The sequence below is a fragment of the Melozone crissalis genome, unplaced genomic scaffold (assembly GCF_028551555.1).
Source record: "Melozone crissalis strain CALT ecotype California unplaced genomic scaffold, PUWL_Pcris_2 ptg000032l_1, whole genome shotgun sequence".
In the NCBI taxonomy this organism is placed as follows: domain Eukaryota; kingdom Metazoa; phylum Chordata; class Aves; order Passeriformes; family Passerellidae; genus Melozone; species Melozone crissalis.
The window spans coordinates 3493479-3518893 of NW_026535810.1; the positions used below are offsets into that span (position 1 = coordinate 3493479).

Here is a 25415-nt window from a genome sequence, read left to right on the forward strand (position 1 = left end):
TTTAAAGGGTTCAAAAAAAGGGGTACAGAAAGGTCAAAGCCACATTTCTCCCCCAGCATCCCCCCCTTTTTTTCTCAGCTGCTTGAAATGCTTGACACAGTTGAGGCCGAGTCCTCAGCAATCCACACTGACACTGCTCAGCTCTGTGAGCTGGAGGAGCCCATCCAAAAGGAAAAAAAACCTCCCTGGAGGCAGCTGGAGACCAAGAATACAAAATGCTCTGGGCTCTGGGCTGCTCCCTGTATGGATATGCCCACAATTGGTCCATGGAGACTCCTCCAGCCATGAGGAGCAGCTCCCTGCCTTCCCTGAGCCTCCAGGAGCCAGGCTGGGCAAGCAGGGATGGGGAGGGACCAGCAGGTGCCACCAGGGCTCGGGTCAGCCCCCATGCCAGGGCAGCAGGGTTACATGGGGTAGTTGAGAACGACGTCCTGCTTGGCCAGCTCCAGCAACATGGGGTCATCAAAGAACTTGCTGATGCTCACATCCTCACTGAGGCCCTGCAGGTAACACAAACCAGGGTTATTCCCCACACAGAGAGCCCACTGCCCAGACCTTGTAAGATAAATTTTCAGGCTCCAAAAAAGGCATGAGGTGCAGCCTGAAGGCATCTAACACTCGTCAGGAACCTGCAGATGTGGCTTCTGCTGCTGAGCACATCTGCTCACATCAGCTCACTGCTCCCCACAGGAGAGCTTGATTCCCTCTGCAGCCCCTCAGTCCAGCTAAACCAGCACAGAAAGCAGCTCACTAAACCAGCACAGAAACCAGTTCTGCTGGACAAGGGGGCTCACCAGGCCACTGAGCTCCTCAGTCAGGCCCTGCAGGTAACACAAAGCCAGGGTTATTCCCCACACAGAGAGCCCACTGAAGAGACCTTGTAAAATAAATTTTCAGGCTCCAAAAAAGGCATGAGGTGTTTGTCTGCAGCTTGAAGGCATCTAACATTCCTCAGGAACCTGCAAACATGGTTTCTGATGCTGAGCCAGCTCACTGCTCCCCACAGGAGAGCTTGATTCCCTCTGCAGCCCCTCACTCCAGCTAAACCAGCACAGAAAGCAGTTCTGCTGTTTCTGCTGGACAAGGGGGCTACACTGAAGGCTCAGAGGGGCTGGGGAGGGAGCAGGGCTCAGCAGAGACCACAGGATCCTGGTTTGGACTGGAGTCACTGATTTTGGACTGGCAGGCTCTGATGGGCAGCATGGGAGAGGTCCTGGGGCACAAAGGCCACTCTGGGAACACAGAGGGGATGTGACACAGCCAAGGGACAGCACAGTAACAGCTCAGCTGCTGGGACAGAGGCACGGCACAGGGATTTGTTCCCTGCTGGGACAGAGGCACAGGACAGCACAGGGATTTGGCCCAGACACACCTTCCTACGCCTGGTCTTGATCATGAACTCCCTGGCCAGGTGTGGGGCTGGCTGCGGCTCCAGGGGTCTGATGACGATGCTCTTGTCCAAGGGATCCCCAGGCACGATCTGAAACACAGGGCCAGGGGGTGAGAGGGATGCTGGGGCTGCTTCAGCCTCCTGGAGAAACATCCCTGGGTCCCACAGACACCCCAACACCCCACCTGGCACACAAATCCATGTCACTGTGGGTGATTATGTCTGAGAAGTCATAACACAGTGCTGAGAACTCAAGCCAAGGACACGTCTCTCCCCTTGCAGGACCTCACAACACCTCCTAACAGAGCAATCCATGCAAGTCCTGCTCAGCACAACCCCCTCCATAAAGCAGGCATGTTTATTGTTTCAGAGCTGAGCCTTGGCTTTGACACACCAACCTTTAGGGCAGGGCTCAGCCTGCAGCTGCTGCTCTCAAGGGGCTGCACCCCAAAGCACTGTGCACCTCCCAGGACCTGATCTGCCCCAGACACAGAAGTGGCCAGAGGACAGCATTTTGTCCCAAACTTTGTTTCCCACAGGTTTAAAACACCATCTCTGTGAGACACAAATCAAACTTCCTATGGCAGGTCAGTGAGTCTGAGCCTCACTCACTCCAAGATTTCTGCTGCATGAAGTGGACCCAAACAAGTTCCCTCCTCCCAAGGGGTTTGTCCTCTCCCCAGGCACTGCAGGACCCTGACACTCAGCCAGCAGCAGCTTCCAGGGCTCCCTCACTGGGACTGGGAGTGATGGGACTTGGAACAAAGCCTGGCAGACGTGGAACAGCTGGTGCACAAACCTCCCCAAGATCCTCTGAGGATGCTCTCCAGAGCTTTCCTGCTCTGTTGGTGCCTGATCCTGCCTGTCCCTGTTCCCCACCTCCCCAGGGCATGGACTCACCTGCCAGTGGTGGAAGACAGACAGGGAGAAGGCTTGGCCCTGTGTGTGGGTCCTCAAGTCTGTCTCAAAGCCAAAGGAATCAATGGCTGGGATGAAGGCTTTGATGGTGTACAGGGGAGAGCCTGGGATTGGAGCATCCTGGGTGACATGGCCTCTGCAAAAGTGTCAAAGGATCAGCATTAATGTGTCACAGAGTCATGGGAGGGACCTCAAACCCCACACAGTTCCACCCCCTCTATCTAGGCAGGGACACCTTCCACTATCCCAGGTGGCTCCAAGCCCTGTCCAACCTTGGATACTTCCAGGGATGGGGCAGCCACAGCTGCTCTGAGCAACCTGTGCAGGGCCTCTCCACCCTCACAGCCAAGAATTTCTTCCAATATCCCATCTAACCCTGTTCTTTGGCAGTGGGAAGCCATTCCCCCTCGTCCTGGTGTGGCAGCAGAGAAAAACAGACAAGTTCCCCAGGCATCATTCTGGGAAAGGCTTGAGAAGATCAGAGAAAAGAATCAGAAACAATTCTTAACTTGCTGCACCTGCTGTTGTGAATGTGTGGAATGTGCTATGGAGATTTGTTTACCAAAGGGTGGTTTCTTAATTAGCCAATGGTGATGGTGTTTTAAGTACAGGACCAATTTATATTTTTTAAACCTGGCTGTCAGAAACCCATTGGTTTTTTATACCCAGGTTCACCTGTAGTGAACTAAGGTATAAAAAAGCAATGGGTTTCTTAATAAAGAAAATGATCAGGCTTTATGGAGTCTGTGTCAATCATTACCCAGCTGGCACTCACTGGGCTGACACCTCCAGGCCCTTTTCCAGCTCTCTTGGAGCCCCTTTAAGCATTAAAGGGGGCTCTAAGGCTTCTCTGCAGCTTTTTCTTCTCCAGATTGAACCACCCTAAAATTCCCAACCCGTTTTTAGTTGCTCCAGCCCCCTGAGCATCTTGTTTGGAGCCACTGAAGGAGGTCCAAGTCCTTCCTGTGCCCTAGGGCTGAGCACAGAGCTCTGCACATTCTCCTCTCTGACACTCAGCAAGAACCAGGCACAACCCAAAGGCTGTGTGTGATCCTCAACATCCCTCCCCACACCGCTCAGGGCCAGGATCAGTCAGGAAGCTTCCAAATGTCACTTCACAGAGACTTCACCCTCTGCAGCAGTGGCAGGAATTCTCCAACAGCCCAGATCCCAACAGCTTCACCCTCTGCACCAATGGCAGGAATTCTCCAAGAGCCCAGACCCCAATAGCTTCACCCTCTGCAGATTTCACCCTCTGTACCAGTGCAGGAATTCTCCAAGAATCCAGACCCCAACAGCTTCACCCCCTGCAGCATTGGCAGGAATTCTCCAACAGCCCAGACCCCAACAGCTTCACCCCCTGCAGCATTGGCAGGAATTCTCCAACAGCCCAGACCCCAACAGCTTCACCCCCTGCACACTTCACCCTCTGCAGCAGTGCAGGAATTCTCCAGCAGCCCAGACCCCAGTTCTGCTGCTCTCAAGCCCCCAGTGCTGGCAGCAGGGGCAGCTCACCTGCGCCGGGCCAGCACGGTGTACACAGCAGACACACAGTCAGCAGGGGCCTGCACCTCCACAAAGTAGTAGGGCTCCATCAGACGAGGGGTGGCCTGTGAGGGGACAAGGACATGAGGCACTGAGTCTCTCACAGCTCAACAGTACAGCCAAACTCAGTGCTTGGTGAGGTTACAGGGGTCCTGCTACCCCATGGCTGCCCAAACCGACAGCACAAACACTGCAAGGACCTTTCCTCCCTCTGGCCATGAGTCACACGCCTCCCTCTCCCCCCGCCCACCCTTCCCAGCAAGCCCAGCAGCAGCAGCAAGGGGAGAGTGAGCAGATGCACACCAGGCTGCAGTGCAGGCCTGCAGGACTCTGCTGCAGACATTGATGGGGAGTGACTCAGAGTGCACCCAGAGCCCCAGGCAGGGCTGTGGGGACCAGCCCAGCCCAGGCAGGCCCTCACCATGAGGAAGGCAGAGTACACCACCCTGCGGGCCGTGGGGATGATCTGCCCTCCACCCCTGTGCAAGGGCTCCTGAGCAATCACTGCATCCAGGATCTTGAACTTCACGTTGCGGATCACTGCAGAGGGAGAAATGACAGGCAGTGACCCCAGGGGACATCCTCTGCCAGCACCAACCACGTCCCCACATGCCCAAACACCCAGCAATTCTCCTAAATTTAATTCCAGCACCACCACATCATAACCCTGCATATCACAGAATCATGGAGTGGAGCCTTAAAGCTGATCCAGCCCAACTCCTTGCCATGGGCAGGGACACCTTCCACCAAAGCCTGCTCAGCCTGGAGCACCTGAATGCTTAAAAATGGAAGAATTTAAACAATTTCTCATTGTTTCAGTTTCCACACAGGTCTCACTTACATTCATCACAGAGAGGCCCTTCCCTGGTACCCCACTGGAAGCCCTGCACGATGCTGTCCTTCACTGAACCCAGCAGAGACTTGTCCACCTAGAGACAGACAGACAGACAGACAGACAGCTTCAGAGACCACACCTCACCACAGCCAGTAACACAGCCAGTTTCCAAACCAGCAGCAATGTTCCCCTGTGTCCCCATGTCCACCCACTCCCTCTCACAGCCCCAGAGCATTAGCCCCATGTAATTTCTAGAGCACTAGAAATTAAGAGCCCACATTTTAGGGGATTCTGAAAGGCAAGGTAAAAAAATAAAAAGGGGTTTTTTTGCCTTTTGGCTCAAACAGCAACACCTGAAAAATAATAGGTGACCTGGTAGGATCATTGTGGGGAAAGTGCAGCAGGTCTGAGGCAAACAATGATAACCCCAAAAGCACCAGGGCCTCGCTGAAAGTTCTGAGAGCACTGAGCACCTCCTGGCACCATGGACAAAGGTCTCACTCCTCACCTCTGAGGGCAGTGTGTCATCTACCAGGATGTTTGGGCCAGTGGCATCAGGCCCAAAGGCCCAGATGGAACGGGCAGCCAGCAAATCCCAGTCGTATTTGGTCTGGAAGAATTCACCCAGCTTCTTTCTGAGTGAGAGAAAGGGGAAGAAGTTTTAGGAAACAAGAATCTGACCTGCACTCATGATGTATTTACAACCCTGTTCCCTTCAGACACAAAAGTCTCAGCCAGAGATGCCCACAGAGTGGCTGGCAGGAAAACCAAACCAGGATCCCTCCCTGATCCTGTGCAGGTTCCAGTATTCCCTTTTCCCAGTTATTTACTTCCAGCTGCATTCTTGCCCTCCTGTTCATACCTGTTCCATGTTATCTGCACCACTTCATTCTCAATGTCCTCTGCCAGTCCCTTCTCCAGGGGCTCAGCAATCATTGTGATCTTGTTCCTGAGGAGAGACCACAGTGATGGAAATGGGGCTAACTGGGAAGACTGGCAGCCCTGGAAGGGCTGGGATGTGTCCAGAGAAGGGAACAGAGCTGGGGGAATCAGCCTGGATGGAGAAAAGCAGGCTCAGGGGGCACCTTCTGGCTCCCCACAACTCCCTGACAGGAGGAGCAGCCAGGGGTGAGGGTCAGACTCTGCTCCCAGGGAACAAAGGATAGAGTGAGAGGAAGAAGCCTCAAGCTGAGCCAGAGGAGGTTTAGGTGAGATTTCAGGGAAAATTTTACACAGAAAAGGTTGTAAAGGCCTGGCACAGCTGCCCAGGGCAGTGATGGAGGCATCATCTCTGGAACTGTGCAAAAAACATGTGGATGTATGGATGGTTTAGTGGTGAACATGATGGTGGTGCTGGGTTGACAGCTGGACTTCATTTAGGGTTTTTCCCAACCTTAACAACTCCACAGTTCTGTGATTCTCTCACTGCACCCAGCTTGGATGCAGCTGGGTTGATGAAGCCACCTGCATCCTCTGTGTCCCTGTGAACACAGCCCAGGGACAGCTGAGGGACAGAGTGGCTCCAGCCGTCCTGTCCCCCATCCAGGGCTGCAGGAGGGAGCCCTCGGGCTGGGGAAGATGGCCCTGGAGCTGCATCTGAGACACCAAATGCTGCCTCAATGCCTGAAACCCGCCCCCAGCACAGAAGGTCAAAGCCTGACCTAAGACTGGAACAACCTGGTCTGGTGGAAGCTGTCCCTGTCCACAGGAGGGTTTGGAACTGGGTGGTTTTTAAGGTTGTTTCCAAGTCAAACCATCCTGTGATTCTGTGAGGACTGGAACATCTCTGTTCCCAGAATTAAGGCTGCCAAACATGGTGAGATTTGTGTCAGAATAAAGGAAAGCAAGAAGAACCAGAAACCACAGGGGAACACACAGGAGAGTCCACTTCAGCAGATCATGATTTCTCTGAAAAATCAGGTATGGGAACATCCTGTGCACACAGATCTCCCTCTTCCACTCCCATTCACTGTGAGGGGCTGGAGGAGGGAGATGAGAGCAGCTGCAAGGCTCCAGGGCATCACCAGGAGAACAAATCCAAGATTACATATGGATAACAGAACACACAGCTCTTCCTCATGAAACTCTTGGGGGAATTACTGAAGGCAGCACTTTGACACCTGCTCCAGGATCTCAGAACTGCTGAGAAGGTGTGACACTTAGGGAAAAAGGAGGATGTGGTTTTGGCTTTGTTCTCCCCTTCATTCTCAGAGCTCCTACACAGCACAGGAACATCCCTGGGACTCTGGTGTGTCCCTGAGGAGCTCAATGGGACACTGCTCACTCAGGAATGTGTCACTTGGTGGACAACAGCCTTACTTCTTGTTGGGTGTCTCAGCAAAGCACTTCAGGGAGGATGTTTCCACCACTGTCTCACAGAATGTCACCACTGGATCAGCCACCTAAAAGAAGAAAAAGTTTGTCAAGTTTTCAGTACTTTTTTGCTTGTAAAAAGACTGTTTGAAACCTCTGAACACCTGCAAGACAATGTTTTAATCAGGGTCGTGCATGAAGCACTGAGGCTTTCAAATGACACAGGAAAATTTAAATCTAATTGCAGGTATGAAAAATCCTGCTCAATTTATTTATTTGATGCTAGCCAGGCAAATAAACTGAGCAGGCAATGCTCTAAGCACAGGGAAGTCTGGAATAAATAAATTGCTAGCCAGACAATGCTCTAAGCACAGGGAAGGCTGGAATATGGAAAATTCTTCTCCAAGCCAATGTGCCACTCTCAGTCTCACTGGTGTGACAGGCTGGAAGAGCCCCTTTAACACCCTAACAGTTTTATTTTTTTTTTTAATTTTACAGGAATGTAACAAAATCCATGCTGTATGTTCAGGCAGGTTCTGAGAGAGGGGAGCAAAACCCTGTCCAGGGTTTCCAGTGTGAAAATCCCTCTCTGATTGCCTCACCTTGATGTCAATCTCAGAGTACATCTTCCTCAGGTCGTGCATCACACAGTCCAGGTACAGCTCTCCTGTGCCCAGGATCACATGTTCCCCAGATTCTTCCACCTGGAAGAGAAAAGAGGGATTCAGCTGGCAGCTCACAGCTCCTTCCTGCTCAAGCCTGAGGAAGGATCAGCCTTAAATACACTTTGTTAGAGTCAGAACACCCCAAGGAAAGCTCCCAGAGCCTTGTCCAGGAGGAAGTGCTGAAGGCTCTTCCCTGGCACAGCAAAGTGTGTGTTTTTCTGCTGGATTTACATTTTTCTGCTATATCTACATCATTGATGAGATCAACTGAAACAGCATGAAAAAACCCACAACAAACATTAACAACCTGTGGTAAAAAAACTGATTATTTTGAAGATCAGCCCAGAGGCTGCCCCCAGCACTGGCTGGAAACAGCCACACACACAGAAAAATCACACACAGAGAAATCACAGAATAGAATGGCTGGAAGGAACCTCTGGAAATTATCTGATCCAGGTGCCCCCAGCAGTACCTTGGTTGTAAGTGAGGGGTAGCTCTTGTTGACTTTACGAAGACCATCCAACATTTTGGGCAGCTCTGAGGGGTTCACTGGCTCCACAGCTATTTTGATCACAGATGTGGTATTGAACTTCAAGGGACGAAAGATCTGAGCCTGGAACCAGAGAGGATAAAGAGCTGAAATTGCATCCCTGCATATCCTCAGGGTCATACACAGCATGTTAAGCTCTTCTCTTTCCCACAGTGTGTCACAGACATCTTTTATGAAAAATCTTTTCATAAAATTCTTAGGATTTTTTCTCCTGAGAAGCTGAGAGGTTTCAACAACAAAATGTAAACATTGATTATCTGCTGCTGTGGAATGCAACAAGTAGATCGTTGATTAGTCTATGTTAGTTGTTTCTAATTAATAGCCAATCACAGCCCAGCTGGCTCAGACAGAGAGTCCAAGATAAAATTTTTGTTATCCTTTTCTATCCTTAGCCAGCCTTCTGATGAAATCTTTTCTTCTAATCTTTTAGTATAGTTTTAATATAATATAGATCATAAAATAATAAATCAAGCCTTCTGAAACATGGAGTCAGATCCTCATCTCTTCCCTCATCCAAAAACCCCTGTGAACACAGTCACAGACCAGAGTTTGTAACTTTATCAGATGATTAAGTAAAATTCTCTATTTTATTTAGCAAATTTCTGTAAAATGGTGTTGATTGGCGTCAGTTTTGTTCATATGATTTCCCAGTGAATTTATCCTTTGGATAAATTATTTTTTATTATTTTGCCTAAGATTAGCAAGAGCATGGAGCTCTATAATTACTGAGATCATACTGCTTACCATCCTCAACCATTAGCAGAAACTGCTAGCAGTCTTACTGAATTTCTCTGGTGCTCCAAAATGTATTGAAAATCAGCATCACTGAAATGATCCTCTCACAAATATTTTGAAGAAGGCCTCAGAAACAAAATGTAAACAATAATTACCTGCTGCTGTGGAATGCAACAGGTGCATCTGTGATTGGTCTCATGTGGTTGTTTTTAATTAATGGCCAATCACAGTCCAGCTGTCTCAGAATCTCTGGTCAGTCACAAGATTTTATTATCATTCCTTTCAAGCCTTCTGATGACATCCTTTCTTCTATTCTTTTAGTATAGTTTTAATATAATATATATATCATAAAATAATAAATCAGCCTTCTGAAACATGGAGTCAGATCCTCATCTCTTCCCTCACCCCAGGACCCCAGTGAACACCATCACACTCAGTGGCTCTTGTGCCCTGTCACCACATCACACAGGGATTCTTTAACCCCTGTAGAGGAGTTTTTGGGCTGTACCCCATCACCCTGCAAGGCTGAGCAGTGCCAGCCATGCCTGGTACCTCCTCATTGCCCCGAGGCTCTGTCACAGTTGCTGTCTTCACTATGGGCTGGTCCACGCCCTCAATCAGCACCCAGTTGCCAGCAGGAACTCTGTTCACCTCAATGTGATACCTGAAAGGCAGGAGAGCATCACTGCAGCCTCAGACCTTCCAGAACCTTCCTCCTCCCTCCCAGCCCCTCACCAGGTGACTCCTCTCCCAATAAACACATTGCCAGAGCTTTGTGTACCTTGCAACTGAGATCCAGAGGCGTCCAACGGTGCAAATCTGGGAATCCTCCTCATCCTCCAGGGTGTAATTCTCCCCAAGGACCTTCACAGGCTGCCCAGCATGGATGGTGCCACTGAGCACCCTGCCAAAGGCGTGGAACTGCACACCATCATCAGTGCTGTACATCTTGGTGGTGTGACACATCAAGGGACCCTTCCCGTGACACAGAGAGACAGAAATGAGCTTCTTTCAAAACACAGTCAAGAAATAGAAACAAATCTGGCAGGACTGGACTTTGATGATCCTTGTGAATCTCTTTTAACTCAGAATATTCTGATTTGTGGATAAAAGGGATAAGTGGGATGGAATTTAGCCAAGTCCTTCAGTTCCTGCCACTGGAAGCCCTGTATGGAAAGCTCTGGAATGACCATGGTGGACTGTTCTGGAGCTCCTGTAGAGCAGCAAATGGTGGCTGGGACAAAGCCATGAGGAAAAATGTCACCTGCTCAGGGCAGAGCACCTGAGCTCTCCAAGATCACAGCTGCCAGTGCCACCAGGTCACTCCACACCGGTGATGTGGTGACAGCCACCACTGTGGAGTTTTATGTGGATAATCACAACTCATTAAAATAAATTTCTCTGCAGACATCAGAGCAAAAGTCACAGGCAAATTTCTCACTCAGCTGCCAGCGTTGGTGGCTCCAGACAACTCCAAATGACAGCTCAGTGTTGGAGGAGGAAGGGTTTGCAGGGCTGGGAGAGGAAAGGTGCTGACTAACTAACACAGGGTTATTTTTATCAGCACCATGCAGTTTTTTAGAGTTTAGAGAGAGAATTAAACTTCAAGGAAAAAGAGACAAAAAGACTGCAAAAGGACACAAAACTACCCTGCAGCTCCCACATGCTCTGGAGTCCTGACCTAGTCCTGTTCTTCTCTGAACACAGTGAAACAATTCCCTCTCTCCAGGGCTGCCCTGGCAGGCAGCTGAAGCTCCTTGGAGTGAAGAGATTTGTTCCAGTGTCGGATGAGAGGTTTCAGAGTGCTGCAAGTCAAATCTGTGCAGGGAGGCAGCAGCCCTGGCAGGGCAGGGGGAGCAGAGCCCGCTGGAATTGGTTCTGCACACTCAGAGCAAACACAGGAGTTTCCTTACATCAGGGTCACACTCGCTCATGGCCTCGCCCAGGTCGGAGTCGACGCCGCCGGTGTAGGTGTGCTCAATTTTGGTCTTGGCCCCCACTTTTGGGGAGGGAATGTGCTGCACACACATGTCCACAAAACCTGCAAGAGGAACACTTGGTGAGGACAGGGTTAAGCAGTGTGGAGGAAAAAACTGGACTCCATAAACACAAGGCAAAGCCACGGTGACTGCAGCACCCACAGCAGCAGGGAGAGGTGAGCAGGGTCTCAGGCTGTCCTGGTGTCACAGCTTAGATTTGGGAAATTGAGCAGGATCTGTGCAAGTTAGCCCTCCTTGGCCAAAATATAACGCTCAGGTCTTGGTGTGAGGTGAAAATTGTGGAGTGGAAGACAAAGAGCTTGTTTGTACCTGTGAACTCCCCAAAGAACTTCTTGCAGACGAGCCGCAGGAGGGGCCGGATGTTCAGTTTCAACTCCTCCTTGGTCAGGTGGATGCCAAGCTCATCCAGAGTCCTGGGCAGGGTTGTGTCCACATCTCCCACCACCTGCAGGACAACAAGTCCCACTCTCAGGTTCACTGTGGGGGTCCCAGTCAGCATCACAAACCAGTCACCACCGGCAGGGCTCTGGATCTGCACTGGGTTATGGCTCACACAAGAGCCAGATGGGTCAAATCCATGAATCATGGAATTAAGGCTGGAAAAGCTCTCTCAGATAATTTCCCCAGCACTGTCAAGGCCACCACTAAATCATCTTAGTCCCCAAGTGCATTTACATGGCTTTTAAATCCATCCAGGCATGGTGACTCCATCACTGTCCTGGGCAGCTGTGCCAGGACTAGAGAACCCTTTGGGGGAAGAAATTTTTCCTAATCTCCAATCTAAACCTCCCCCTGCACAACCTGAGGCCATTTCCTCTCCTCCTGTCCCTGTTCCCTGGGAGCAGAGCCCGACCTCCCCCAGCTGTCCCATCCTGTCAGGGAGTTGTGCAGAGCCAGAAGGTCCCCTCTGAGCCTCCTTTTCTCCAGGCTGAGGCCTCCCAACTCCTCCTCATCCAAGTTGTGCTCCAAATCTTTGCTCCAAGTCCAAGCACTGTCACTTGGCTGCTATCAGAGCACAAAAGTTAGAGCAAAGACTGTTCTATTCACTGCAAATACAGCACTGCACTTGCAAGAAATAATGATTACTGTGTACCCCCTGTGCAGAACAGGACAGGACCAGACCCAGTGCCCAGCCCCAGGCTGCTCCTGCTTGGAGCTGTGGGAGGACAAATGACCCATGACAGACCTGAGCCAAGATCTTGTACAGGGGCTCCAGAATGAACTCCCCAAAGCTGGGAGTTCAGCCCAGGCCAGTGCCCAGCCCCAGCTGCTCCTGCCTGGAGCTCTGGGAGGAGAAATGACCCATGACAGACCTGAGCCAAGATCTTGTACAGGGGCTCCAGAATGAACTCCACGAAGCTGCGCTGGGAGCTGCTCGTCGGGGCCTTCTTGGTGAACTTGCGGCTGTTGGAGACCAGAGAGGTGAGGAGCAAGAACTGCAGCCTGCCAGAACCCCCGCACAGCCTCTGCTCCTCCCTCCCATCCCCTGGGAAGCTGTCAGGGACACATGGCCCAGGTTTACTCCAAATGAAGGCCAGAAGAGCCTCTCTGCTGCTGCTTGTGGTGTGAATCCAAATGGATTCACATTAGGCAGGAGGGCTGACTCAACCCTTCCCAGATACCACTCCACTGTCATAGACATTTTATGAAAAATCCTTTCCTGAGGATTTTTCCTCCTGAGAAGCTGAGAGGCTTCAGGAACAAAATGTAAACAATGGTTATCTGCTGGTGTGGAATGCAACAGGTGCATCCGTGATTGGTCTCATGTGGTTGTTTCTAATTAATGGCCAATCACAGAGAGTCTGAGCCACAAACCTTTGTTTTCATTCTTTCCTTTTCTATTCTTAGCTTAACCTTCTGATGAAATCCTTTCTTCTATTCTTTTAGTATAGTTTTAATATAATCTCTATAATAAAATAATAAATCAGCCTTCTGAAACATGGAGTCAGATCCTCATCTCTTCCCTCATCCTGGGACCCCTGTGAACACTGTCACACTCCACCACAGGATCATAGGACCAGGAGTGACCTTGGGTCCACATTTTACAGGGCAAGGAGGGAAAAACCCAGGAATAAAGCAACATTAAAATATTTAAACAAGGTTCTTACGTCTTCGGGTTGAAGTAGATGTCGCCCCAAAGCCGCTTGGCAAACTCCTGGTAATTGATGTCTCCTGAAGGAAAAAGCAAATGAAAAAGCCTCTCAGACATCACTGCTTTTTTCATAGCTTAGAAATCTTTATATTTCGGCTTTTAAAACAAGCCTGAGGATTCAATTTAATGAACTGATGCTGATGAGTGAAAGCCTCGTCCCAATTCTGAGTGAAAGATTAAGAACTGTCCTGGGGAGAGCAGGCAGAGATGAGCAGAGAGAGTCCAGTGGGGATGTCCCCAGCAGCCCAGGGACACTGCAGCTCACAGAGTGACTGCCCAGGAACATTCCAGCTCTCTACCCACAGGGTCAGAGCTCAGAGTGTTGCAGGAGCCCAACTTCATCTGCTGCACTTCCAAACAGGAATGCTGTGACTGCTGCTGCAGTGCCAAGGTGCTGGGATGGTCTCCATCCCTCACCCTGCAGGCTCAGCACCAGCATCTTCTGCCCTGCTGAACATCTCCAGGCTTCTTCCTCTTCCTCAGGGAACACACAGCCAGCACTGAAGGTCCTGTCGTGGTGAATTTACAAATCCCAGGATGGAATGAGAACCTACAGCAGGTTCCAAACAAGCTTTTGCTGTGGGCAGGTGTGTGAACACAAGGAATTGCCTGCTGGCTGCAGTCTGGACACTGATGCTGCTCTAACCCCTGTCAGTGACATGTGGTGGCTGCACACACAATTCCTGGGGACCAGAATTCACTATTCCCAACTCCAAGCTCCTGCTTTCCCCACCTGGTTGGCATCTCCTGCCAACTGTGCTGTCCTCAGCCCCCCAGGGCTCTGAGTTAATGCTGTGACAGGGAGTTCATTTATTGCTCCAAACTCTCAGGACACGTGACAGTCCTGGCACCATCACTCCCTGACCTCAACAACTTCATCCTCCCTCAGGCCAAGCTCTCTGCAAGAGCTGCCCCAGCTGCTTTACAACCTCCTTTTCCCCTGCTCTCAGCTCCTCCAGATCCCCAAATTCCCCAGTGGGGCACTTCAAAAACCTGGGCTGTGCAGCTGCTCATGCCAGCACAGAGCCCACTGCTACATGCAGCAGATTGCCTTGAGTGGGCACCTGGGGAGCAGAAAATTAAATCCAGGCCAGAAGAAGACAGTTTCTTAAAAAAGAAAGAGGGCAAGAGTGCAAAACCTTGTGGGCAAAGCTTGTGCCCAGCTGCAGCTGAGTCTTGGACTTTTGGGAAAAGGCAGGAAGAGTTTAACTGCTTCACTCCTGAGCTGCTGACAGGGAGGCAAAGCACAACACACACACACCTGCCTTCAACTGCTTGTTATTTCTGCTCAGGGTATGAAAAAACTCTTGGCTTCTGACTCAAGAAACATTTATCAGGAGAAAATATCTTTGCTCAAACTGTGTTTGTGCTTTTTAACCCCCGAGGCTCAGCTCTGCAGCACCACTCAGCTCTCAGCAATTCCAGAACACAAACACTGGCCATGTGCAGGGGAAGCTGAATGGCTCAGAAAACCCCCACAAGAAAGGTTGGGGAATGAGATGTTGAAGTGCACCAGGTTGCTGGCTAATCCTCACCATATGTGTCTGCATAAATCTTTGCAAAAGACCCCAGTGTGAAGCAGATGCTGTACTGAGAGCTGGAGAAGCACACATTCCCCAGAAGGGGAGACAGCACGAGGTTCTCATCGGTGGAATACATGCTGGGAGGAGAAAAATAAAATCAAATCAATGTTATGAACCAAAGAAGACACTTCAGCCCACTTCCCACACCCTACAGCAGTGACAGGCAAGGAGCCTGCATTGCCAAAAAAATTTAAGCAGGCTGCAGCTTGTTTGACATCAGAATCTCAGGGTCAGGAACATTTTCTGCCTATAAATTTCAAGCATTAATGCAAAGATTTAAAGATCCTAGAACTAAAAAGTCACCAGCACGAATGCTTCAGATTTTTTTATCTGGGCTAACTTTTCTTCTTCTAAAAAAGCAGCCAAGCTGGTCAACCAAGTAAGGGAAAAGAAAACACAGGGATATAATTTAATCCAAACAGGTTTAATGAGCTCACAGCCATGCTAGGAAGGATGAATTATTCTGCTCTCAGCACACACTAAACAAAAACATGCCAGGGAGCTTGTGGGCAAACACACACACACTTGAAGGGCAGAATGCTGTTAAAAAATCCCTGGGTGCAGAAGAACCCACAGAAATGTCTAAGATGTCCCTGGCAAGGAGATTGGAATGTGTCAGTATCAAAATCCTTGTCCAGCAGTTGAGACAGCAAATCCTCTTTTAGTTTTGTAGCAAGTATTTAGGAGCTTTGAGATATCTCAACCTCCAGTTTGGGATACAACCCAATAATTTCAGTGTATTTGAGACACCTGGGAGCACAAATTCCCTGCTCTGGTCATATGTCCACTTTCTTTACTTTTTAATGGAGGAGAAATTAAATGGGGTGGGGGAAATGAAATCCCTGGAGTTTGCCAGGAAGAGCCAATCCTCCTTAATTCAATGTATCAGCTGAGATGAACTCCCAGGGGTTCCTCCTGGCCCATTTTCTATGACTCAACACACCAAGAGATAAACTGAGGAGTTTTCTGTGACCCATGGGACAGAGACAGCAGCACCAACAATTCAGCCTCACCTGATGAGACCATTAACTTCATCCACAATGTGTCTGAGTTTGTAGTAAGCATCTGTGGGGGGCAGTTTGAGCTCCAGGATGAGTCTGTCAATCTTGTTGATGCACACAGTCACTGCCAGCCTCTCCTGCACTGCATGCTTGATCAGCCTCTCCGTGTTCAGCATCACCTGCAGGGAGCAGAGAGCTCAGAGCCCCAGGAAAGCCCCCCCAAAATGTTATCTGAGGCATCAGGGACAACCAGTGACCCTTATTCTGCTGCCAGGCTGCAGAAAAGCCCAAACTCAGCAAGCAGCTAATCCTGAAATTCACAAATAGGTGCTAACCCAACCAAATTCCTTGAATCCAAGCCTGTGGACATCTCTGATATAAATAAGCTGCTCAGTTTTAGGTACCATGGGCATGGAGATGCACACAAGTCACACAATCAGCCTGCAGGCCACAGCATCACATCAGTGTGGACACAGCAGCCACAGGCTTGGCTGCCTGTTCAGCTGGAAAACACCCTCAAACTGCCCTCCAAAAACCCTTCACCCCAGAAAGCTGAACCCAGCCCAGGCCTCCATGCTGAGGCAGGAGCACAGAGTGCAGGGTGAGAGATGGAACCCCAGGAGGAGGAGGAGGAGGCACTCACCCCCTCGGCCGCGTCGATGAAGAGCACAACGCCGTCCGAGATGCGAAGGCCGGCGGTCACCTCGTCTGAGAAGTTCACATGGCCTTCAAAACCACAAAAAAGGGGACAATGAGAAGTACAGAGAGCCCTGGTGCAGCAGCAGCAGCACACAGGGTGGGAAGCCATAGGGCTCTGCAGATTCCTCTGGTTGCTGGTACCCAGAGAGGCAGAACAGAGATGGTTCCTCCTCAGACAGGGACATGGGAGCAGCTGCCAGCGCTCCCCATGAGGGTTTAGCCTCAGCTCTAATGCTATTTTTTTAAAATACACACAAGTTGTTTAACAGACACTCTTCCTCACATTTGTGACTGTTTTTCTCACAGCTCTGTGCAAGGACTTTGAGAAGAAATCTTCCTTCTTTTCCCAAAGACAACAGATGTCTCTCCCCCCAGCCTCCTCCTGCGCTCTAACCTCGCTCATCCTGAGCTGTAGCTCAGCAGATGTGTCCCAAGACCCTCTTCCCTAAAGTTTCTTACAAATTCATCTGTGATTATTTTCCCTCCACAGAAGCCTGAGGAACTTGCTGAGTCTCACTGTGGGGCAACAGCATTTGAGCAAAGCAGGGTCAATACTGCACATGGCAATAGCTGGGAAAATAAATTCTCCCTGTGCTGCTTGAGAAACACCTCTGCAGCCTCATCAGCTCTTAATTAGGCCAGCTTATCACAGACATGAGCCTGATTTGTCCCTGCCCATGGCAGAGGGTTGGAACTAGATGGACCTTAAGGTCCCTTCACCCCAAAGCACCCTGGGTGATTATGGGTCAGTATTGCTGGAAGTGACTCCACAGGAAAGAACTCAGCTGAAGGCTCAGGACTAGACTGGAGCCAGCCATAAAAAGTACAAAACAAAGCCAAGTGCTTCCCACAGCAGGATTTTCAGGAGTGCACAATCACCTGGAGTGTCAATGATGTTGAAGAGGAAAGATTTTCCTTTGGTGTCTGGCAGAACGATTGTCACTGGGGTGCTCTTGATCCCCACTCCCCTCTGAAACACAGGAAATCAGGATTACAGGTAAAAAATAAACAAAAGGATCACTCTGTACAGAAACACAAGTATCATCTCTAAAAGAACATCAAGGAAAAATCAGAAAGATGGAAAGAAGTAAACATTCATCCTGGAAGAGAGTAATAACCTCAGATCACCAAAGCAATAACCTCAGATGACCCAGCCCAGCTCTCCCATCTGTACTGGTCAGACTGGTGAGCCACCACTGCCCCCTCCACAGCTGATTTCAGCTGAGGAGGGACCACAGACAACACCTGAGACAGAATGTGGGTGTTTGTTTGTGCTTTCACCCTCTGCTGCCACCAAGTTATGCCTCAAAGCACAAGATTTGATCACACAGAGTGTAAAATATAAACACCGAGAGGAGAAAGAAAAATGCTTCAAAAGATTGTTCTGCTTATGACACAAAATAACATTCCCACTCATGCCCAACACAGAGTCAGAGAAGGAGAAATGTATTTATTTTGAAATAATTTTTTTCCTCTTCTACCACTGCTGCAAATCCCTTCCTCCTTTTTCTCTTAAAGAAAGTAAGAATTAGCCCCAGACTGGGGTGACTCTGCTGCAGATTTAACATTACGCAAGTTATAAAATCATACATGGAGATGAGGGAAGGAAGTTGGATCAGGGATCTTCCTGAGGCAAACAAGAGGAGCAGATTTTTTTTATTAATAAAGAAAATAACCAAAATGTGGAAAGCACAGAAAGGCATTAAAATGGACAAGGAAACTGCCTACAACTGTGAGTAAAGCATGAGACAACTGGATAAAATCACTACAAGACCACTCACCTCCTGCTCTGTGAACAATATATCAGTGTAGCAGAGCTGCAAAGGCAAAACAAAAATCAGAAAGTGTCACAATTTGGTACCAGATACTCAGTTTGAAGCAGGACACAACAACTCTGGTACATCACTAAGGTGACAAGGGACAGAACAGGAACATTTTCATATAATTCATATATTCATTTTCATATAATTAATATATTCATTCATATAATGCATTATGTGTATATTATATGCATTTCACATATTTATATATGTTTTCATATAATTCATATATTCATTTTCATTTAATTCTTACATTCATTTTCATATAATTAATATATTCATACATATAATGCATTATGTGTATATTATATGCATTTCACACATTTACATACGTTTCCATATAATTTATATATTCATTTTCATATAATTAATATATTCATTCATATAATGCAGAATGTGTCTATTATATACATTTAACATATTTATATACATTTTCATATAATTCATATATTCATTTTCATATAATTAATAGATTCATTTTTATATAATTCATATATTCATTCATATAAAGCATTATGTGTATATTATATGCATTTCACATATTTATATACATTTTCATATAATTAATAGATTCATTTTAATATAATTCATATACTCATTTTCATATAATTCATATATTCATTTTCATATAATTCATATATTCATTCCTATAATGCATTATGTGTATATTATATACATTTCACATATTTATATGCATTTTCATATAATTCATATGTTCATTTTCATATAATATATTCATTCATATCATGCAGAAAGTGTATATTATATACATTTCACATCTTTATATACATTTTCATATAATTTATATATTAATGTTCATATAATTCATATATTCATTCATATCATGCAGAAAGTGTATATTATATGCTTTTCACATATTTATATACATTTTCATATAATTTATATATTAATTGTCATATAATTTATATAATGCAGAATGTGTATATTATATACTTCCTTAGGATGTATATAATATATAATCCAGAGGTAGAACTGAGCTCTGGCTTCCCAATCCTACACTCCAGCCACAGAACCACCCTATCCCCATGCAGTGTCCCCCTCCCTTAGGGTGTACATAATACACAATGCAGAGCTAGGACTGAGCTCTGGCTTCCCAATTTTACATTCCAGCCACTGAAGCACCCTGTCCCCATGCAGTGTCCCCTCCCTGAGGGTGTAGAAGCCACCCCAGGGTGTCCCCAGGGTGGGAATTCCCCAGCAGCTCACTCACATCCTGATCGTCGCGTTTCCGGATTTCGGGGTGCGTCTGCTCTATCAGGCAGTCAACAAAACACGTCTGGAAAAGAGCACAGAGAGGAGCTGCCTCTCTTCAGACAGACACAAACACAGCCCCATCCCTCCAGTAGCAGCACAGAAAACCTACTAATTCAACCTACAAAAATATCTGTACGTTTCACAGGGAAACCTCATGCCAGGAGAAGGGGGAATGGACTTAAGCTGGAGGAGGGCAGGGTTGGGTGGGATATTGGGAAGGAATTGTTCCCTGGGAGGGTGGGCAGGCCCTGGCACAGGGTGCCCAGAGCAGCTGTGGGTGCCCTGGACTCCTGGAAGTACCCAAGGCCAGGTTGGATGGGGCTTGGAGCACCCTGGGACAGTGGAAGGTGTCCCTGTGCCACTGGATGAGCTGTAAGGCCCCTTCCAACCCAATCCATCTTTGAATTCTGTAAATAAATGCATGAGCAGGAGAAGCAGCAGGTGCTGCTGCAGAGAACCAGGGGCCAGGAGGGCTGGCAAAGCAGCAGGTCACCCTCACCACCCCTGATTTTGGATTCTTTTGGCCATTGACAGCACCTTGCCGTGGTGCAGGTGCCCACACAGAGTCACATTCCGGATCAGCTCCGAGTTGTCCATCAGATCTGCCAGGAAACTGCAGGAACAAAACCACAAAAGGCTGTTGGAGGGTTTCTGCTGTGCCTAAGAAAAGTAGGTGCTGCTTTTCAGCTCCACTTTCTATGCAAGGTGCCCCCTGAATCTTTGCCAAACTTTTATCCTGGCAGTGCCCTGCGGAGGAAGAATCCCACTTTCCAGATGGGGAGGACAAGAGAGTTGGAGTCCCAGACAGATGGCAGTGGGTGGGAGGATACAGAGCTGGTAAAGCTGCCAACAATTGAATATTATTGAATATTTTTCTTCTCTTCTAGTCAGTACTGGAGGAAAAATCACATCCATGTACTCAGATGATGAAGCACTTGCACTCAAAGCAAGGCAGGCAGGCAGGTAAATGGTGGTGGTGGATAACAAGCACCCCATGGAGCTTTGCAAGCAACCACAGACCATTAATTCTGATTTTCAAGCCTTAAAACAGTGACATTCCAGGCACTTAAGGAATTAGGTCTTTTTCAAATTAGCAGCTGAGTTGGGTAATGATGAGCTGGTCACTTCTGGATGGATGCTGGCCAAAAGATAATTGAGATCCTAAATTACCACCCCTAAATAATAATGGGAAGCTATAAAACATGCAGCCACTGCCAGAGGCCTGCAGAGAATAAGTGCTGTCAAATAATTTCCTTTTTAAACAGATTAAATTTTCAATGATACAACAGACTTCTTAATGTAAAACATTTTGATTAAGAGCTAAAAAATACAGCAATCAATATTAACCCTGATTAGAACCTTCCTAATTGGTCTGAAAATAAGGCTAAATGGGAAATCAATACCAAGCCTGCAGGTTTCTGGCTACATTCCACAAGGAATTTCTTGTGGCCTATCCTTGCCATTTCTATCAACAAATAGGAGAAAAATGAATTAATTACAAATGGAATGAGCAGAGCACACAGGGATCAGGGAAGTGGTGGATAATGCAGAGCCCAGGTCGGGACTGAGGAAAATCAGCCCCAGCAGCTCCTGGGCTCTGCTCCAGCTCTGCTGAACCCCCAGGCATTGAGCACATCCCCAGGGACCCCTGAGGGAACACCAGCTCCAGGAACATCTCCAAATGTTAAAAAAAAATAAATTTTTTAATACATTTGGAATTTTTTCCAGGTTTTCTCCCAGCTCTGGTGTCCAAGAAGCTGCTTTGGGACACAAGGAATGGACCCAGTGTCCTGCTGACTGCACAGCACTCTGCACTCACCCAGCAGCAGAAAAATTCCCAGTGGAGACTGGAATAGATGGGATCTAATCTGGGATCAACCCAAAATGTGCCAATATGATGTGTGCTACACTCTGAGCATGTGGATATTTAACAGGGTGCCCAGAGCAGCTGTGGCTGCTCCATCCCTTGGACAGGGCTTGGAGCATCCTGGGACAGTGGAAGGTGTCCCTGCCATGGCAGGGGTGGCACTGGATGGGCTTTAAGGTCCCCAAACCATTCCAAGAAGGTTTCCTGAGCCACAAGCTGTTGCTATGGGCTTGATCTCAGCCCCTGAGGTGAGATTGCTTTTGTGTCCATTCCCCACCCATTTTCCATGGGGAGGGAAAGTGAAATGGTTTGTTCTGCGCTTCCTCTTGTTTTGGGTTCAGAACCTGGGAATTGGCTGCTCTCAGGCCAGTGAGAGCCTCAGATCTGCTCCCCCCCAGCCCCACACTCACTCCATCTCGTAGACAGTGACTGGCAGTGTCTGCTCCATCAGGGAGAACTTCTTGGTTTTCACAGGTTTGATGATGGGCTCTGAAACAAGAGACAGAAGAACAAACTGTTCCCAGAGCCCCTGAACCAGCAGAGTCAGGAATGGCCCCCAGAAATGGGGAATGTAGCTGACAACCCCTCAGTTTTCTGGCTGACAGATTCTCTCAGCTGTTTGTCACAGCTGCAGGAGAAGGTCACTGCAGGGCCCTTCCAGCATGCAGGAATCAAAGGAGATAATTTAAATGTATTTTTTCTCCCTTAAATCACTTTCCCATCTCTGCTGATTCCTGCTCTTCCAAACACACCTTTGCTTGGGTTTGCAAAAACTACAAGTACCCAAATCTGCACACAGCAGGCAGAGCTCCTGAGGCTATGAGGGGGCTCCAAAGGGGCAGGACAAGAAGGATTATATTATATATTATATTATATTATATTATAATCTGTAAAGTGATACATAATATATTATATATATTGATATATATATATTTATATATATGTTGATATATATATATAATATAATAAAATAATTATACTATTATATTATATATTATATTGTTTATGTTTATATTACATTATATTACTTATATAATATATTATATATAACATAACATAACATAATAAAATATATCTAATTTATTATATTAATCATATTATATATAAAATATATAAAATATAAATATATTTATTGAAATATATACTATAATAATATATTATATTATCTATAAAGAAAATATATAATGCATTATATTATACTATTATATTATATATATTATATTGTTTATATTATATCATATTATATCATATAACATAAAATTATAAATATACAATGATTATATATTAATATTAAATAATATTATACATTCTTTCCCTTTTCCAAGGATCCCTTGAGAGATCACTCACCAGTGAGTGGCTGTGTGTCCTCCTCCTGCACGATGGTCTCCACCTCAGGCCCATAGACCTCCTCTGCTGTGGGGTAGTACTTCTTGTCCTCATGCAGCACCACCTCCATGCCAGGGTGTTCCTCATCATGTTCTCCCATGTCATCATCATCATCATCATCCTCCAGCTGTAACCAAAGCACTGCTGTGGAACCCCCAGGGGGACAGGCCTGGGGTGACCCCCGAGCCAGGGACCCCCAGAGCAGCCCCAGCACCCACAGGGGTGTCCTGGGAGCAGCTCCTGGGTCAGGAACAGCCCTGGGCTTGCAGGGACCCCACAGAGGCCAAGAACCACACCTGGTAACGCAAGCCCCACACACAGAGCAGCAGGACACCAATCCCAAAAATCAGCCCAAAATCCAGGGCACAAATCCCAAAAATCAGCCCAAAATCCAAGGCATCAATCCCAAAAATCAGCCACAAATCCAAGGCACCAATCCCAAAAATCAGTCACAAATCCACAGCACCAATCCCAAAAATCAGTCACAAATCCAAGGCACCAATCCCAAAAATCAGTCCCAAGTCCAAGGCACCAATCCCAAAAATCAGTCCCAAATCCAGGGCACAAATCCCAAAAATCAGTCCCAAATCCAGGGCACAAATCCCAAAAATCAGCCACAAATCCAGGGCACCAATCCCAAAAATCAGCCCCAAATCCAGGGCACAAATCCCAAAAATCAGCCCCAAATCCAGGGCACAAATCCCAAAAATCAGCACGAAATCCAGGGCACCAATCCCAAAAATCAGCCCCAAATCCAGGCCACAAATCCCAAAAATCAGCCACAAATCCAGGGCACCAATCCCAAAAATCAGCCCCAAATCCAGGCCACAAATCCCAAAAATCAGCCACAAATCCAGGGCACCAATCCCAAAAATCAGCCCCAAATCCAGGCCACAAATCCCAAAAATCAGCCACAAATCCAGGGCACCAATCCCAAAAATCAACCACAAATCCAGGGCACAAATCCCAAAAACCAGCCCCCAATCCAAGGCACCAATCCCAAAAATCAGCCACAAATCCAGGGCACCAATCCCAAAAATCAGCCCAAAATCCAAGGCACAAATCCCAAAAATCAGCCCCAAATCCAGGCCACAAATCCCAAATATCAGCCCCAATCCAAGGCACCAATCCCAAAAATCAGTCCCAAGTCCAGGGCACCAATCCCAAAACTCAGCCCCAAATCCAGGGCACCAATCCCAAAAATCAGCCCCAAATGGGAAGGGGCTCCCTCAATTCCCCCATGGGGCAGCCCCTCTGCTCCCCCCGTGTCTGTGGGGTCTTGCTCTGCCTCCCCCCATGAAAATCAGGCTCCCTGTAGAAACCTCAGCTCCCTCCCGAGGGGCTCCCAATGGGACCTGACACCAAACCCAGCCAAACCAAACCCAGCCACAGCAGCTCCCGTTCACCATCCCAGCACGATCTGGGTGTTTCTCTTTACTACAGGCACAGATTTTGTGAATCCTTTAAACACCAGCCCCACTCAGACCCTCGGCACTCCAGCACCAGCTCCGAGCAGCCCCCTCAGACCCGCACGGGGCGGGAGCAGCCGCGGGCCCGGCCCCGCTCCGGTCCCGGGTCTCGCTGTCCCCTCTCCGGGGGTCGCTGTCCCCTCTCCAGGGGTCGCTGTCCCCTCTCCGGTCCCGGGTCTCGCTGTCCCCTCTCCAGGGGTCGCTGTCCCCGCTCCAGCCCCGGGTCTCGCTGTCCCCTCTCCGGTCCCGGGTCTCGCTGTCCCCTCTCCGGGGGTCGCTGTCCCCGTTCCAGCCCCGGGGCTCGCTGTCCCTCCTCACCTCGTCCAGATCTTTGGCCTCCCGGCCCAGCTCGTCATCGTCATCGTCCGAGTCCAACTCGGGCCCGATGTAATTGCCAAACTCGTCGTACAGGTCGGTGTCCATGCTGGGGGGTGGGAAAAGGGTCGGTGGGGGCGCAGAAACCGGGGCCGTGGTACCGGGGGCCCGGCCCTGCCTGAAGCCCCGGTCCCGCTCCCCCTCAGCGGCCCCGGTCCCGGCCCCAAGCCCCGGCTCCCGCTCTCCGTCTCCCTCACCCTCTCCGGCCCCGGTCCCGGTCCCGGCTCTCCCTCCCTGGCCCCGGCCCCGCTCTCCTTCACCGGCCCCAGCTCCAAGCCCTGGTCCCGCTCCCGCTCACCCTTCCCGGTCCCGCTCTCCCTCCCCGGCCCCGGTCCCGGCCCCATGTCCCGCTCTCTCTCTCCCCAGTCCCGGTGCCGCTCTCCCTCCCTGGTCCCAAGCCCCGCTCACTCTCTCCCTCCCCGGCCCCAGCCCCGCGTTCTCTCCCCGGTCCTGCTCCCACCCTCCGGTTCCAGCCCCAAGCCCCGGTCCCGCTCTTACCTTCCCGCTCTCTCTCCCCAGCCCCGGTCCTGGTCCCGCTCTCGTTCTCTCGTCCCGGTCCCACTTTCTCCCTCCCCGGCCCCGCTCCCGCTCTCTTTTCCCGCTCCCCCTCACCGGCCCCGGCCCCAGCCCCAGCCCCAAGCCTCACTCTCTCTCTCCCCGTCCCCGGCCCCAGCCCCGCTCTCTCTCTCCCCGTCCCCGGTCTCGGTCCCGTTCTTTGGTCCCGCTCTCCCTCACCTGCCCCGGCTCCGCTCCCGCCGCTGCTCTCGCCGGCGCCGCCGCTGCCGAAGGCCCCCGGGCTGCCCTCTCCGCCTGCCGCGACAGAGCGTCCCGCGCCTG

General features: G+C 49.1%; 1 protein-coding gene across 1 annotated transcript; it reads right to left on the bottom strand.

The window, feature by feature from the left end:
* On the bottom strand, window positions 1–25390 carry EFTUD2 (elongation factor Tu GTP binding domain containing 2). The gene is made up of 28 exons (XM_054281452.1): window positions 25314–25390; window positions 24522–24627; window positions 22696–22861; window positions 21759–21837; window positions 20019–20094; window positions 19438–19503; window positions 18168–18203; window positions 17266–17356; window positions 16331–16413; window positions 15700–15866; window positions 14639–14763; window positions 13060–13123; window positions 12265–12355; window positions 11261–11396; window positions 10865–10992; window positions 9733–9926; window positions 9504–9615; window positions 8139–8279; window positions 7604–7705; window positions 7008–7090; window positions 5551–5637; window positions 5197–5323; window positions 4695–4782; window positions 4275–4393; window positions 3824–3918; window positions 2291–2444; window positions 1373–1480; window positions 1–500 (listed from the first exon to the last, which is right to left on the bottom strand). The coding sequence occupies exons 2-28, from the start codon at window positions 24624–24626 to the stop codon at window positions 405–407; spliced, it is 2919 nt and encodes a 972-aa protein (XP_054137427.1). The 5' UTR covers window position 24627; window positions 25314–25390; the 3' UTR covers window positions 1–404.
* Between the last annotated feature and the right edge of the window lie 25 nt (window positions 25391–25415).